We start from the raw sequence: 17,145 nt of genomic DNA on the forward strand, positions 1-17,145 counted from the left end.
CAGCTTCTACTCGTGCTCATAAGGGTCGCTACTTCAGTCTTTTGGGGTTGTGGTTCAGTGTTAAGATTGGAAGTGTTAGACGCTCCCGCCCCTCACATCAGCTATTTCCAAAGGACAAAAAGGAAATCACATCTAACATTCCTCCATATGTCTACCTAACCTATCTTTTCACGCAATTACACTTTTCAGTCAGTCGGGTTATAAATGAGTTCTTTTTTGGCTCATGGTACAGAAGAAGAGTCAAAGTACCAGAAGGGAAAACAACTATCCATGGAAATGCCCACAACTCCTACGAAAGCCTTGTCAAATGTGTGTACTTGGCGCCGAAATGTGTAATAATATGACCGTATTGGCTTGACGCTGTTCCTGACGATCATTCTTCGGCTCTGGGATTCGAACCGCCTCACCCCGGCGTACCATATGACCATGACTCTCTCCTTCAATAAAAAACAACATCGATCATAAAAAAAACTACGTAAAATTATTTAAACCGTATTTTCGTTTCAAACCAAAATCATCACGCCGCTGCTTTCAATATTATATAAATGTTTTTGCTTTTTAATGGTACGAGAATTCTTTTTTACACTCAGTAAGGAAAAAAGCACTTAAAAATAATCAGTGAACGTCATTTTGGAAGCGACCTCCCCCCCAAAAAAAAAATCACTTCGCTCGCCATTATTCTTTTTTCACTGGAGATTGGATGATTATATTTCTTTTGATCAAATAACGATAACAAAATAAAAAGGAGAATGATAAAATATACCTTGCTTTGGCAGCGTAAAAAAATGAAAATTGCATCGCTGTTCGCAGCGTTTCATTATCTCCTCAAAATTCAAACTATCAACTTTTTTTTGAAGATTAAAAAATGACAACGATATAGTTAAACGAGTTAATCAAAAATGAAACTTCACTTTGAGAGCGCAATATCAAAAAAGAAGAAAAAAAAAGGTCTCACTTCTTCGCATCACTCATTATTTTCTCCTTGCATGGATGGGCTGAAGGCGAAGTGATGCGGAACGGCGGCTTTGTTCTCTGTTCCGCTTCGACATGATAAAAAAATGGCCAAGCTGTGAAGTAGAAATGAGGCGAATGGGTTGGAAAAGCGGGATGCAGGGTGGCACTGGGGAAGGGAAAGACAGAAAGGGATGGGGTGGGGGTATCGAATGGGAGGCCGTCTAATGAGTATGTGAAAGAGCGTCGTACTGGTGAAAGGAGAGGAGAGGAGAGGGAGAGAGTGATGAGAAAAAACGAAACAGAAAGGGATAAGGAGGGGTTAGATATAGAAGAGAAACAAGGATGGGGTAGGTAAGTAAGGGAAGCTGGAGAGGGCGAAGAAGGAAGGAAGGAGGAGAGAAGGATGAAGAGGAGGAAGAGGAGAGGGTATAGACGAAGGAGAAGGAAGGAGAAGAAGGGGAAGGAGGAGAGAAGGAAGAAGAGGAGGAATAGGAGAGGGTATAGACGGAGGAGAAGGAGGGAGAAGAAGGGGAAGGAGGAGAGAAGGACGAAGCAGAGGAAGAGGAGAAAGCGTAGACGGATAAGGAGGAAATGAAAGACGAGAAGGAGGAAGAGGAGGAGGAAAGAGAGGAGGAGGAGAAGGAAGAGGTGGAGAGGCATGTCAAAGTGGCGTAAGGAATGTGTAGGGCGGGGGCGAGGATGCTTAATTAATTTGGGTATGAACGCCATAACCCACACGAGAACGTTTTTTATCGCCATTCATTAACGTTGATGCTTTCTTTGGTTCGGGCTGAAGGGGTTCATTAACCTTCCTGAAGAGAAAAGTTGACCCGCCTATGAATTTTTAAGCGGATCATGTTTATATTATCATTTTTTTTTGGAAGGGGAAGATAAGGTAAATTTGTCTCCCTCTAAATAATCAGTTTTTCTCCCATATTTTGAGTGTTTTTTGTCTACCTTGTAATGAGAAGTTAATTTGTCTACTTGTGCAACCTTCCCTTTTTTTGGTAGGTTTTTGGTTTTTCCTTAAGCTTGAAATGGGAAATAATGATGTTGGTCTTTTTTTCTGGTAGGTCACGTTTTTGGTAGGCCGTTTTTTTCTGGTAGGCCTCTTTTTCTGGTAGGTTTTTGTTTTTTTCTTTAGCTTAAAATCGGAAATAATGATGTAGGGCTTCTAATTTTTATATATATTTTTTTCTAGCCTTGTATTTCCTTCAGTTCAATCTTAATAATCATATTTTCACGACAGTTTCTCGCATGAATTATAATTTCTGAGTTACTTTTGTTTATTTGTGTTTATTTATTTATATTGCTTATTAATTTTATTTGATTAAGCGCATTTTGAATTGTACTTATGATTTCGCTATCCCTTTTGTTCACTTTTTTTACATGTATTTTTGGGGCAATTTCTTACACGTGTTTCAATTTTTACTTTCACGATTATTTCATTTATCCGACAGGGACTTTTAGGACAATTTCCCACGTATATAACTCTAACTACTCTTATTCCGGTACTCATTCACACAACTCATTCCTAAGCACTGCCGCAGAACTCCACCTCATCTCCCTTTCCTTCGTTCCTCGTCCTGAGCTCATGAACCATAAAACACGTCCATTCACCCTCCTGGTCTGATTACAGTGTTTTCTCTTATTAGCGGTAGTGCCTCGGTCTTCTGTGTGTGCGGGGCTGATGAGCTTTGCATTACGCGGTGAACGGCGGCTGCTGCTGACATTCACACTCCACACATCCTCGTCCGTGCGTAAGTCAGGGTGCTCTCAAATATATCCGCCATGTTACGAGCGATGAATTTTGCGAATGAACGAACGCTAGAGGGAATGGCTGCTCCTGCCTGGGAATGGCCTATATTTTACTTCGTTATTGCATTACTTCTTGTTCTGGGGTAGGATCTGTTTTCGTAATTGATCGTATCTCTCCCACACAAAAAAGACTGTAAATGGTAAAAATAATACAAATGAAAATACAGAAAAGGACATAGTTCTTAATATAAAATAGACACTTTCTTTCCATTGATTTCCATATATCGTTTAGACGTGCTATTTTCTTGATTTCTCAGCCCAATTAAAAAAGGAACCTAAAAAGATCAGTTTGTCTCCCTTGGTGTAAGTCCTCGGCATCTCTCATTCCTGCAGGCTTTCTCTCCCACTAGACGAGCGGCCAACCACCTCTGTGTTCTAAGCTTTTCCTTCCACAAACGTTCACTAAAACAAGTCAAACAAGTCCGCAACTGTCTAACTCCTTTGGTCTGCTATCATTCATCTGTGTGTATTCTCCCAGTTCACGGAAGCGGCAACACGCACCTGTCCTGCATGTATTTCTGGTCTAAACTGTTAACTAAATACAATCAACAAGTTCTCATTTAATTAAGTCCTTTGCGCTATCAGTTGTCATTATTGCATGCCTTATATCCTTTCAGAGAAACGGCCATTCACGTCTGTGCCTCAAATACCATCCTTTCATAAGCGTTTCCATTGAAAAGACCAACACGCCCACACTGGTGCACGTCGTTTGCTCTCTCACCCTTCGTCATTGCGTTATCCTTCCCTTCAGACGTGGGATTACCCTCGTCTGTGCCCTGACAACCTGCCTCCCACAACTGTTAAAAATATCAACATGCCCCCAAAGCTATAATTCCATGGCTGTCATAATTCCCCTTTCAGACATGCAGACACTCACGTTCCTGCCCCAACTACCTTCCTTTAACAACAAAATAACATGTCCTCACCGGTGAAAAGACTTTGCTCTGACATAATTCATCAACGCGTGTGTCTCCCCTTTCAAATACGCGGTCACAGCAAACCCCCACGATCTAAATTCCATATTGTGGCGCTTAATGGAAACGCATCTTCCCTAACGCGTCTCCCCTTCCCCTACCGCTAATCTAATCCTTCTCCTCCATTTGTTTCTCTTTCATGGTCCGTTGAAGGCTGTTCCTCTTAGATTACTGTATCCACTGATGAATGAAGCGAGATCAGGCATACGGGAGGGTAAACAATATATAGGCCCAATACCATCATAGTCCTTCTCCTCTCTCTATGCCTATTCCATCTACAGCTCGAGGCTCTTCCACACTGATGATTGTATGCATTGATGTGAGAAACGAGGCATTGATGTCGACGTGGGAATCACCAAAATAAGCACACCACTAGTAAATGAGGCGAGGAGCAAGTGAAGGATATTAGGAAGGCAAGTAAAGGAGACTTGAATAGCATGTGGGAGTGTTGCGGAGAGAGTGTCTGGGCGTGGGATAGGCTTATGAAATGATGAAAGACCTAACGAATTCAACTCCACTGACAGCGATGCCCAAGGGAAGAGGAGACAGGTCCTAGATGATGAAAGATAGGGATAAGGTGATATATGATAGAAAGATGGAGACGATACATAGCTAGATATATAGATAAATAGATAGAAAGAAAAATGTATATATAAGGAGACAAAATATAGATAGAGAGAGTATAGAGAAAAGACATGGGATAGAGGATGAGAGATACACAGAGCTATGAACTTGAGAGAAGACGAGATATAAAGAAGATAACGTAAAGGACAAGATATATGAAGGAGGCACGAGAGGAAGGAAGCGAGGTATACAGAGCATGGCGAATAAGAAAGGAGACCGAGAGATTTATTGAGGAGGACACACTAGGAGGGAGGACAACCAAAGAGGCGGGCGAGGTAGGATGACAAGTGACACCGTTCCGCCGCGTCACCCCACCCGCACACCCGCACACCCGCACACCCGCACACCAGGCGCGGGGCCAGGCAGGTGACCTCCACGCCGGCCGTAAAGCCGGCACTGGGGACGGTTTACGAGGCTCCCCACGCCCATTTGACCCTACGAGGTTCATTAGAGGTCAAAAGGAGACCCACGGCCGAAATAAGAAAGGAAACGGTGAGGGCGCTGGTAAAATAAAATAGGTATATATATATATATATATATATATATATATATATATATATATATATATATATATATATATATATATATATATATTCAATTCTAAACTTGAGTAAGGAAGGGTACCACTAATATTCTGTCAGCAACGAAAGATAACATTTATGAAGCAATGAACAGTATGAAGTGAAGTAAAAAAAAAGAAAACTTTAAAGGTATCTTCTACTCAGGTAACGCAATTATTTCCAATAATATTCAGGAAAATATCTACCAAACGAGATTTCACCCCAAAGAACAAGTTTGCTTCAGACGCGGGTCCTCAGCCATGGATGTCACTTAAACAGTAAACCAGGGAACAGAAGAAAACAACTGAGAATAAAAGGAAATGTTTGGCATGCAGTGAATACAAGAATAACTTCAACTTAGTGGAAGTTGCAGCGGAGCCGAGTGCGATGCGCCAACAGGGTGCAGAGAAATCTGTGCAGAATTCCTGAAGATTTTCACAAAGAGAGACTGTTCGACTTTATACTGATCCGGGGAAAGTTCCATTAAAAGGGGATACACAGGGCGATACCATATCCCTTAATGCCCTAACCAGTTTACTGCGTGCTTGGAAACACACCCACACCCACACTCACCCAAAGCCACACACCAAAAATCAGACAGACACACACACACACACACACACACACACACACACACACACACACACACACACACACACACACACACACCTCTCACACGCCGTGGCGGTCCTTGCCAGGCGTGGGTCTACAAGGGACTAAGGATCCGCGTCTCCATATTCCGGACTGTCGTAAAAAGTCTATAAATGGGTCGCAGGGCTTGGAACTCTTCCTCTGGATCCTATTCTCCCCGTGAAAAGTGAAGGAGCATAAAAGGGGTTTACGTTTTCATCTTATCAATAATATTTTGTACTATTTTTTGTTATTTTTATGATTTTAACACACACACACACACACACACACACACACACACACACATAATAATACATACATAATAACAATAACAATAATAACGTGTGTGTGTGTGTGCGTGTGTGTGTGTGTGTGTGTGTGTGTGTGTGTGTGTGTGTGTGTGTGTGTGTGTGTGTGTGTGTGTGTGTGCACGCGTGTGTATACTGAAGGGGGTGCAGGGCAGAAAGGGGAAGTGAAGAAAAATGCAGAAAGGAGAGAATAAACGACACGGTGCCTCGAGAGTCCATTTCCAGCACCCGGCCGGCTCATGGAGGAGGAGGAGGAGAAGGAGGAGAAGGAGGAGGGAGAGGAGGGGAGTACTCTAGTCAGGTCTCCAAGGGATGTCGTACCTACTTAAGCGCCTCCCCACTCCCTTACCGCCCCCCTCACCGCCCCCCCTCACCGCCCCCCTCGCCGCCCTCCTCACCGTCGCCTACATTCTTAAAATTTATGGAGGCAGAGAGTCAACTTCTCACCTCCAATTTGCCTCTGAAAACTCCCTCTGCCAAGTTCCTACTCTTTTGCTTCTTCCTTTCACTCACTCCTTTCCGTCTCCTCTTACAACTGTCTTTCTCATCGTCTACATTTTTCTCTCACCATCTTTTTTTTTCCTCCTCCTCCTCTTCGCTCTGTTCCTTCACCCCGACCTCCGCCATTGCTCCGTGTTTTATTCCTGCTCGCTTTTCATTCTCCTCCTTCTCCTCCTCCTCCTTCTCGCCTTCTTCGTTTTCCTCACTATTCTTCTTTCTCCTTCTCCTCCTCCTTTTTATCGTTTTACATTTCGATATTTACTCTTTCTTCCTCCTTTTTCTCCTCGTCTCTTTTCGTCATAATCGTCTTATTTCATCTTTTTCTCCATATCTGTTTCCTCCTCCTTCTCTTCCTTTCTCCGTCTTCACGCCCACCGTCTTCAAGCTCCTTTCCGTTTTCCTCTTTATCGTTTTCAATTTCGACATTCAGTTTCTATCTTCCTCCTCCTCCTCCTCCTCGTCTCTTTCTCGTCATCATCGTCTTATTTCATCTTCCTCCTTCTCCTCCTTCTCCTCCTTCACGCCCTCCTGCTTCTTCGCTGATTTTTTTCCCTCTTCCGCCTCGTCAATTCCTAATCAGTGTCTTGCGGCAGAGTTGCGATCGTCTCCTTGTCATCGTGTACGTAATAAAATCGTAAAGTCCCCCTCTTCTCTCTCTCTCTCTCTCTCTCTCTCTCTCTCTCTCTCTCTCTCTCTCTCTCTCTCTCTCTCTCTCTCTCTCTCTCTCTCTCTCTCTCTCTCTCTCTCTCTCTCTCTCTCTCTCTCTCTCTCTCTCTCTCTCTCTCTCTCTCAACGTGACACTATTTCAGTAAAGTCTTTTTTCTACATTAAAGTTTCTCCAATAATTTTTTTTGTTCCCTATCGATGTGTAACTATTATATTCCTCTCTCCCTCTTTTCCTTCTCCCTTATGTACATCTTCCCTCCCTTCCCCACTTCGCCCTCTCCCTATTGATACATAAATTCTATCACATATTCCTAACTCTCTCCATTTCCCCAGTCCTGCCTTCCTTCCTATATATCTGTCTTTCCCTTCTCCCTTTCTTCATCATTCTTCATATACATCCTTCCTGTTCCTTCCCTGTTCCAATGTTTAACTCTTCTCTTTATACATTATTTCCTCTTTCTCTACTTCACTTCCTCTTCTCTTTTTCATCTTACTATTTGTCATGTCTTCATTCTTTCTTTAATGGTATGACTACATTTTTTTTCTTACACTCTTAAATCTCCATATTGTCGTCTTTCCTAAACTTCCTACTTCCCGTTCTCTAACTTTCTCACTTCACTTTTACTAAACTATATATTGCTCTGTTTCTTCGTCTCCCTACTTTTTTTCTTCCTTTCTCTCCCTCCTTCCCTCTATCTTCACTTGTTTCTTTCTTCATCTTCTTCGCCCTCTCCCTACCGACATGCGACCTCTATTTCTTCCTCCCTCTATCTCACTTCCTCCCTGTCCCAATATTTCTACTCCTTTTCTTTACCACTCGCTTCTCCCTACCAATAAATAACCATACAACTTCTTGCCGATATCTCTCCCTCCCTCGTGGCTTCTTCATCTATCTCTCTCTTCTTTCCTTCGTCTTCTTCCTTTCCTCACTTCGCCCCCTTCTCCCTTCTCCTCTGCTGCTGCTCTATGTCTTCTCCGATTAGAAAAAGTTGGTGATGGGAATTTAACACCCGACGCCTTAACTCTCCCATTCTTTTCCCTCCTCTTTCCCTTTCCATTTTTTTCTCTCCCTTCCCCTCTCTCCTATCCCTTCCTCAATCCCTCTTCCACCTATTCTTCATCCGGACTTATTGCCTCTACGAAATCCGGTTACGTAATCTGTTAATGGATTAGTAGATTTATAAGGCGCCGCTGCAGTTTTTTCCCTTCTATTCCTCACTTCTTCCTTATTTTCCTAACTGCTTCTCGCGGGAACCTTTGTCACCACCCCCATAACTGTCACCATTGCCACCGCTGCTCCATTGCCCATGAGGTAAAGAGAGATACGGAGAGAAAAGAGAGAGGGTGAGAGAGGGCGGGGTGGATAGGGGAGGAGGAAGTCAGGGAGAGGGAGAGAGAGGGTGAGAGGGAGTCAGGGTAAGGGAGTGTGGGTGAGTTAAAGGGAGAGTTTAATCCATACGAAAAACAGGGTCGTGAAGGAAAGTGGGTCACATAACCATTTACAGGCCATTAAAGCCACACAAACTGTCACCATATCCAGAGTAGTTTCCCCTCGGGGCTAACGTTTTCCACGAGGCCTCCACGCGGTCCTAAAGCAGTTCTCCAGTGATTTGATCTGTCAGTAAACGTTGCCAGATTATCGTACTCTGAGGATCGTTTTTACCGGTTTCCGACTCATAACTATTGCCAAGAAACACGAATTATTAACCATTTTAACGATAAATCTATATAAAACCAGTTAAAGGGGTGAAGGAGACATTTTGGGGGTTGGATATCGGCAAGTATAATTTTGGTGTTATGAGACACTTTCGCTTCTCACATTAACAATTTCTAAAGGTCAAAGAGGGGGTCAGTCGGGTTCTAATGAGTGTTTCCTTAGGTTTACGGTACAAAAGAAGGGTCAAACTAACACCAGGGTCATGAAACTACTATTGGAAATGCCCACACCTACTGCGAAAGCCTTGTCAAATATGTGTTCTTGGGCGGCGAAATGCCTGAGCACGACCATCTGGCAACGTTGCAATGTCACTTGGTCCAACGGCGATGTTACTGACTTATGTATGCACCAAACTTTCCATTTCCAGATATTTTGATTGGATGAAGTTTTAAGACATTTTCAGACAGTCAGACATCGCAGGTGAGGCGTTTTCATCATTGCCGTTTGAAATAAGCCACATAACAATCGGTGTAAGACTTCCCATCAGTGTCATCAAACTTTCCATTTCCAGATATTATGATTGGATGAAGTTTTAAGACATTTTCAGACAGTCAGACATCGTAGGTGAGGCGTTTTCATCATTGCCGTTTGAAATAAGTCACATAACAATCGGTGTAAGACTTCCCATCAGTGTCATCAAACTTTCCATTTCCAGATATTATGATTGGATGAAGTTTTAAGACATTTTCAGACAGTCAGACATCGTAGGTGAGGCCTTTTCATCATTGCCGTTTGAAATAAGTCACATATCTGTCTAATACTTCCCATCAGTGTCATCAAACTCTCCATTTCCAGATATTATGATTGGATGAAGTTTTAAGATATTTTCAGACAGTCAGACATCGTAGGCGGGGCGTTTTCATCATTGCCGTTTGAAATAAGCCACATAACTATCGGTGTAAGACTTCCCATCAGTGTCAGCAAAACGCCATTTCCAGATATTATGATTGGATGAAGTTTTAAGATATTTTCAGACAGTCAGACATCGTAGGTGAGGCCTTTTCATCATTGCCGTTTGAAATAAGTCACACAACAATCGGTGTAAGACTTCCCATCAGTGTCATCAAAACCCCATTTCCAGATATTATGATTGGATGAAGTTTTAAGACATTTTCAGACAGTCAGACATCGTAGGTGAGGCGTTTTCATCATTGCCGTTTGAAATAAGTCACATAACTATCTGTCTAATACTTCCCATCAGTGTCATCAAACTTTCCATTTCCAAATATTATGATTGGATGAAGTTTTAAGACATTTTCAGACAGTCAGACATCGTAGGTGAGGCGTTTTCATCATTGCCGTTTGAAATAAGCCACATAATTATCAGTGTAAGACTTCCCAATCAGTGTCAGGAAAACGAGACCATATTTACACTTTAAGCGAGACTCTCACTTCGACTTTACTGAACGATATATTGCTCTGGCTCTTCGTCTCTCTATCTTCTTTTCTTCCTTTCTCGCTCTCTCCTTCCCTCTATCTTCACTTTTTTCTTTCTTCATCTCCTTCGCCCTCTCCCTGCTCGTGTTTCCATAATCTCCTTTGAATTACTCTCCTCCGTTGCATCCTTCCCCAAACTGTCATCTGTTCGAGAGCTGTAGTTTTCGCTACAAATGAACTCTTTCTTTATTCTTTCAAAACACTCTTACCCGGAAAATATCGTACGTCAGGCACTCTTTTCCGCATTATCATCTGGATTATTCTTACCACCCTCAGGTTAAAACTATTGCCACAATCACGCGGTTATACATCTTTTACGAGCACCTCCTCACTCATACCATTCCTACTAAGTTCTTGGGCCGTTCTTGTAATAATCACCTATAACCCCTTCCATACTTTCATGCACTTTTGAATCGTCTTTTTTTTTTGGCCCTAAACGCTCTTTTATACCTCTTAACATATATCCTTCCATAGCACCCTTCGCGAGTCACTTTCCACATCCTCGCCTGAGTTAACTCAATACACTTCGCTCTCATATTTCAAGTGAGGAGTATCATGGCATTTCTCCTCCCGAAATTGACCTATCTTTTGGCCACTCGTCTTAACTCTGTTTCATCTGTAGGAGCAGTGATTTGCTGGCTTTTATTCATTATTGTTTTCTTTTTATTTGCCCTTGAGCTGTTTCCTTTCCTGTAAAATAAATATTAGACGATTCCAACTCTCACATCAAGTATTTCCAAAGGCCGAAAAAGAGTTTAGTCGGATTCTAATGAGTAGTTTTGTAGGTTCGTGTCATAGAGGTTTTGTCAAACTACCACAAGGGTAATAAAAGTACCTAAGGAAATACTCAGGAATCCTACGAAAGCCTTGTCAAATATGTGAGCTTGGGCGCCAGAATGTTTAGAAATATTGCCCAGTGTGTCTTCCTACGGCAAAAAAGGTAACGATACAAAGAAGAGAAAAGGAAAATAAAACACTAAGCTTGTCTGGGGAATCAGCTTAAGTTATCGACTACTTGCAAACGAGCGAATAAGCTTAATAGTTCATCCTTTCCTATATTATCCTTCTCTCTTTCCTCTTCCCCTTTTTATCCTCTCAGTCTATTTGCCCTTCTTTTTCCTCTCATATTAAAGGAGTTGGCGTGTGGTTAATATCTAGCTGCAATACAGAAGCGAGACTGGAAGAAGATTAAGATGAAAATATTGCACGCTGCGCCTGTTCGTTATATGAGCAAAAGGTGTTGAGAGCAATCACAAAATAGGTTGGAGGTGAGGTAGATCAAGAAGTAAAGTGCACCGTGACCTGTTAGAGAGGTGAAAAGATACAAGAAGATAAGTAAAATATCGAAAACACTGAACCTGTCTCGTGGTTAAGCAGGTGTTGACAGCCTCCTACACGCTAAGAAAAAAAGTTAAAGTGATGAAATGGTAAATGAAGAGATACAAAAAAAGATAAGTAAGATATGGAGAACACTGTACCTGTCTCATTGTTAAGCAGGTGTTGACAGCCTCCTATACGCTAAGAGGTGAAGTGGAAGTGATGAAGTGGTAAAGTGATGAAGTGCAGGAAACATTAATTATGCCGCGCAAGTGTATAGCGTCCTGTTACAATAAAAAGGAACAACAGGAAGAGGAGAAGGAAAAATAGCGAACGTGACCAGTCTGGGCAAGGCTTGCAAGGGAACGTGTTAGCTTTCATAGAGTTTTATGAATTGTTAGTTACTTCTGCGAACCCATTGTTTTGCGGGGAACCTGAGTAACGTCCTGAGCTGAAGCGATGAATAATTCAGACGAGGATGAGAAGAGAGAGTCACGTACGATGTTAATAGAGGAACGCTTCTATGACAAGCCCTCCCTTCATAGGCCATTCCATCGACATCAATTCCTCCAATAGTACGCCAGACCCTGTTCCCTACGAGCTTTCTGTGAACTAATTTTACAGTTAATGTCAATCCCTAACATATTACCCTTTTCTCCTTTAGCAACAATATGACGCAGGTATGCTAAGAAAAAAATAATTGGAATGGAATTTTGTGAGATTCATCGAAAGTGGGAAACAGTTTAGAAGCTGCCGATTTTTTATTTTATTTGGTAATTACTGGTCTCATGGTAAAGGAGAGCGTGGAATACGGCCGTTAGTGCGGTGTGGGAGAGGACGTCAAGTGTGGTGGATGTGTGGCGGAAACGAAGGCTTTGTGGCGAGCGAGAGATGTTGAAAGGGTTAGTCTGAGGCTGAGAGACCTTCAGCATGGTGGGATAAACGTGTAGTCTGGGGGCCAAAGCGAAATTCACCTCTTAATATAACCAAAACTCGAAATATTCTCTCGTATATTAAGAGATTCAGTAACATCAAAGGTGAATTATTTAGTGTTGGAGAGAGAGAACGGAAGGTGAAAGACCTCTGACATTAAACGATAAAAATATATGAAGGCGGCTCAAGAGAAAGCCATTTCATAATGCAGAAAATGGAAAGGTTATGTTGCTTCCTGAAAGTCTGTGACATCTGTGGTTCATCGCCTGGTGGAGCGTCAGGTGGCGGTGGAAAGGCTTAAACTGACAGCGAATACCATTCTTTTTACTCTGCCTCACGCACACTCATCCACTCGTGTTTACGCTATCAATACTTATCGATCTTATGAGTGAAGTGCAGTGTTCTGTTATTCTGTTTTTTTCTCCCTCTCTCATGTGCCTCCTTTTCATCGCGACAGGGCACAAGACACGCCCCGGCCCTAACACTATCCTCTTACCCCGCCTCACTCTGCTGCCCCGCCTGTATGTAGGTTATCAACACTCTCCGCCCATTCAGCCTTTACTGGGTTAAGTCTTGCAGCGCTGGCAACATTGTGTGGGGTCAAAATAGCCGTGTGTTTTCTTTGGCAACACTGAGCATCATTCTTCATCTTATACTACCTCTCTCTCTTGTGTAATTTAATAGGCAGCTCTAAACTATTTCCAGGCTTTCATTCAGAGCATTAATGTCAAAGTAATTTCAGGTGAATGATTTTTTGAGTCACTTTTATCCGAACAGCATTTTCATTCCAGTGTGTCCAATTCTTTTAGTGCGCGGGGATGGGGTGTGGGGGGGAGGGGGTGGATGTGTGTGTGTGTGTGTGTGTGTGTGTGTGTGTGTGTGTGTGTCATGATAAAGAAAGAATAAAATAAGGATGGAAGAAAAGAAAGGAGACAAGTGGGATGAAAACAAGGATAAAAGTAAGGAAGGAAGGAAGGAGGGAAGGAAGGAAGGAAAGAATGAAGGAAAGTAGAAATGGAGAATGAACGCAAGAAAAAATGAAAGGAAAAACGAAATAATATGAAGAAATGGAGGAAAAAAAGAGAAAAGAAGGAACAAAGAAAAGAACAAAAGGAGAAAAGGTAGTAAGAAAGATAGGAAAGAGAGAACTTAGGAAGGATTACATAAATAAATAAAGAAAGAAAGAAAGAAAAAAAGAAAGAGAAAGAAACGAGGGAAGAAAACATTTAGACCATTATTTCAAAATTGTTTCACCACACAAAAAAAGAAACGTTTCCCAGAGTAGGCCTCCTCTTCCTCCTCCAACTTATCACTTTTTTTCCCTTTCAGCCTTTTTTTCCATATCCTCCTCTACTACTTTGATTAATTATTTCTCCTTCATTTTTTCTCCCTTCACTTCCTTCAATGTTTTTTTCCCCTTTCCTTTTTATCTTTTTTGTAAGCTTTTCTGGTAATTTCCTTTGCTCTTTTTTATTTTATTCTCTCACTCACACTATCCTCTGCCCCCCTCCCCCTCCTCTTCCTCTCGGTATTCCTCTTCCTTCTCCTCTTCCACCTCCTCTTTCTTCAGTATTATTTCAGTGACTTCTTTCATTCTTATTTTTCCTTCCTTACCCAACTACCCCCACCTCTTTCTCTTCTTCCTTCTCATTTTTCTCTCCTCCGCTCCTTCAGTAACTTTTCTTTCTATTCTAACTCAGACTATTGTTTTCCTTTCTTAACCAGAACCACCACTACCACAACCTCCTCTTCAGTATTTTTTCTTTCCCATCCAGTCACTTGTTTACTTCTCTTTTACCTCCTGCCCCCTCCTTTTCCTCCTCCTCGGCCTCCTTGTCCTCCTCATCCTTTTGTTCTACCGTCCCCTCGGCTTCCCGTCCCCTCCCTCGCCCTCCTCCAAACAACACCGTCCTCCTATACAAAGGCAAGGACGCGAGGACTGTTTACCTCCCGAGGCGTTCCATTAGCAATATTTCCCTTGCTCTCCTTACGGCTAAATTACCATCCTATTTTCACTTTACAACTTTTTTTTTTTTTTAGCGGCATGGAAATGTGTCAATGACCTCACCTCCCGTCTTCTCTCTCTCTCTCTCTCTCTCTCTCTCTCTCTCTCTCTCTCTCTCTCTCTCTCTCTCTCTCTCTCTCTCTCTCTCTCTCTCTCTCTCTCTCTCTCTCTCTCTCTCTCTCTCTCTCTCTCTCTCTCTCTCTCTCTCTCTCTCTCTCTCTCTCTAAACACTAGAATAATTCTGTTAAATGATAAAATAAACGAAAATGGAGTTCATAATAGAGGGTAATACACAGCTTTAACCTTTATCATGCCTTTACAAGTGCTTCAAAGAGGAAATTTTAAAACTTCTTCCGTGTAGAGGGCAGCACTGAACCTTTCCCTCCTTCTGTCTTCAACTGGTGCATGACTATTTCAGAGAGAGAGAGAGAGAGAGAGAGACCGATAGGCAGCACCACTCCTACACATAAACCGCTTTAAAAAACATTCTTTTGACTTTATTTCTTCTACAAAACATATATCGAAAACAAACAAGCCCACCCCGTTGACTTTATTTCTTTAACATAACGTACATTGAAAACAAACAGCCCCAAACCATACGAGAAACAGCACTCCAATCAACGAAGCTAACGTATACAGAGAAACAACCTTGTCAAAAAACCAGGAACACATTTATACAACATCCTAATACACTGTGAAGGTAAAAAAAAGAAACATAACAGCCCTCCACTCCATACAACGACGTGTATATACGGAGAACAACCTTCACATTACTCGGGACAGCGAAATATATTGCCTCCATCCATCTATTTCCTTGGTGGTCAATTTTTTACTTTATCTTTTTTTCGTCATTTCGGCAGATGACTTGGTGGGCGAGACGGTCCAGCCATTTTTCAAGGGGGAAAGCAGGAATATCAGAGCGATAGGGAGGAGATAGAGGAGGCGGAGGCGGAGGAGGAGAGGGAGGCGGAGGAGGAGGAGGAGTCAGAAGAAGAACGGAAGAAGAAGAAACTCTGGCGGTCCACAAAACTGACAATGTCCCTTTATCATATTTTGTCCCATTTAAAGATGAGTTTGATAGATAGATAGATAGACAGATTGATATATAGAGAGGGTATGTCTATCTGTCTGTCCCTCTAGGTGTTTCTTCGTCTCCTCTGTCTTTGTCTGTCTGTCTGTCTGTCCTTCATTCTTTCTCTCTTTCTTGCCTGTTTTCTCTTTTTTTCCATCTCTTATATTGCAGCCATATTCTTTGTTGCCACTCTCTCTCTCTCTCTCTCTCTCTCTCTCTCTCTCTCTCTCTCTCTCTCTCTCTCTCTCTCTCTCTCTCTCTCTCTCTCTCTCTCTCTCATCTTTTTTTAATCCTCAGATGCTTTTGTCGTTCCTATCATCTCTTTTTTTTCATTTTTACACAATTCACTTTGTCAGGCGTACCATCTGCGCCCATCCCAGCACCACATTTTTCGCTGTTATTTCATTCTTACGCTCGCCTTCTTTCTCCTACTACATAAGTTTTCTTTTTCAAGCATGCCCTGAGTCTTTTCTTCATATATCTCTCTCCATTTTTTCAAGTATACCTCTCTCTCTCTCTCTCTCTCTCTCTCTCTCTCTCTCTCTCTCTCTCTCTCTCTCTCTCTCTCTCTCTCTCTCTCTCTCTCTCTCTCTCTCTCTCTCTCTCTTTTCTTTCTTTTTCTTTTTTATTTCCTCTTTCTTTTTTTTCCTTTTCCTTTTCTCTTTTTACTCTGTCAATCATTCTTTCTTGCTCTCCTTCTTCCATTCTCCTTCTGTCTCTGTCTGTCTGTCTGTCTGTCTCTCTTTTCTTCAAGTCCACCCCTACTCTCCCTTACTAACAAGTACACCGACCCTCTATATGTATTTTTTCTCTTCCAAGGTTTTCTTTCTCCAACTATATTTTTTTTTTCCCAGCACGCCCTCCTCCACATGTGTTTTTTATCCCACACAATAAGTAGAACTAACTCTGACATATTTTCTTTGTGGGGTGTGTGTTATATTTTTGTCTGTATCGAATTGAGTTTTTTTTCCTCTTTCATTTATTTTATCGTCTTGTTATTTTTTTCACACACGTTCTCTCTTCTTTTAAATTTTTTCTTTCGTCAAAATTACTAAAAAACAATTCTGACTTGTGTGTGTTTTATTTAATATTTTTTTTAGCTCTATTTTCTTATTTTTTTCGCGAGTTCTTTCCTCCCTCTTCTTTCGTCCACCATTTTTTATATTATTTCTGTTATATACGTTCTTACTTTTACGCCTCTTTCCACTTTATCTTCCCTTTGCAACTCCTCTCTCCCTGGTCTTCTCTTTTTACTTCTCTTTCCTCCTTATCTTCACTTAGCCGCCTCTATCTCGTCTTCTCTTTTCTTCTTTACGCGCCAAATTTTCTTTCCTTATTCCGATCCCTCCTTTCTTCTTTCCTTCCTTACTATTCCCTCTGCCCGACCATCTCTTTTATTCACTCTTTCCTTCTTTATTTCCCTTCCATTCCTTCTTTCTTCCCTTCGTATTTTCGTTTTTTTCTTTTCCTTTAAATTTCTCCGCCCTTTCTTCCGTCCTTCCTCCCTTCCCTCTCATTTCTCTCCGTCCAATCATCCCCGCCATTCTTTCTTCTCTTATCTCCCTCCCTCCTTTTTTATTTTTTTCTTCTCTTTCTTTTCCCTTCCTCTTTCTTTTTTTCTTTCTTTTT

The 17,145-nt window shown here is 41.9% G+C and overlaps 1 protein-coding gene across 1 annotated transcript in view; it reads right to left on the reverse strand.

Moving 5' to 3' along the window:
• LOC127001434 (alpha-2B adrenergic receptor-like) overlaps positions 1-4,799 on the reverse strand; it is a 61,679-nt gene extending 56,880 nt beyond the window's left edge. The window contains exon 1 of the mRNA XM_050865962.1: positions 4,686-4,799. Coding sequence (XP_050721919.1) covers positions 4,686-4,799 — 114 coding nt within the window. The remainder of the gene's footprint in view (positions 1-4,685) is intronic.
• Between the last annotated feature and the right edge of the window lie 12,346 nt (positions 4,800-17,145).

This window comes from Eriocheir sinensis, chromosome 21 (genome assembly GCF_024679095.1).
Source record: "Eriocheir sinensis breed Jianghai 21 chromosome 21, ASM2467909v1, whole genome shotgun sequence".
NCBI lineage: Eukaryota > Metazoa > Arthropoda > Malacostraca > Decapoda > Varunidae > Eriocheir > Eriocheir sinensis.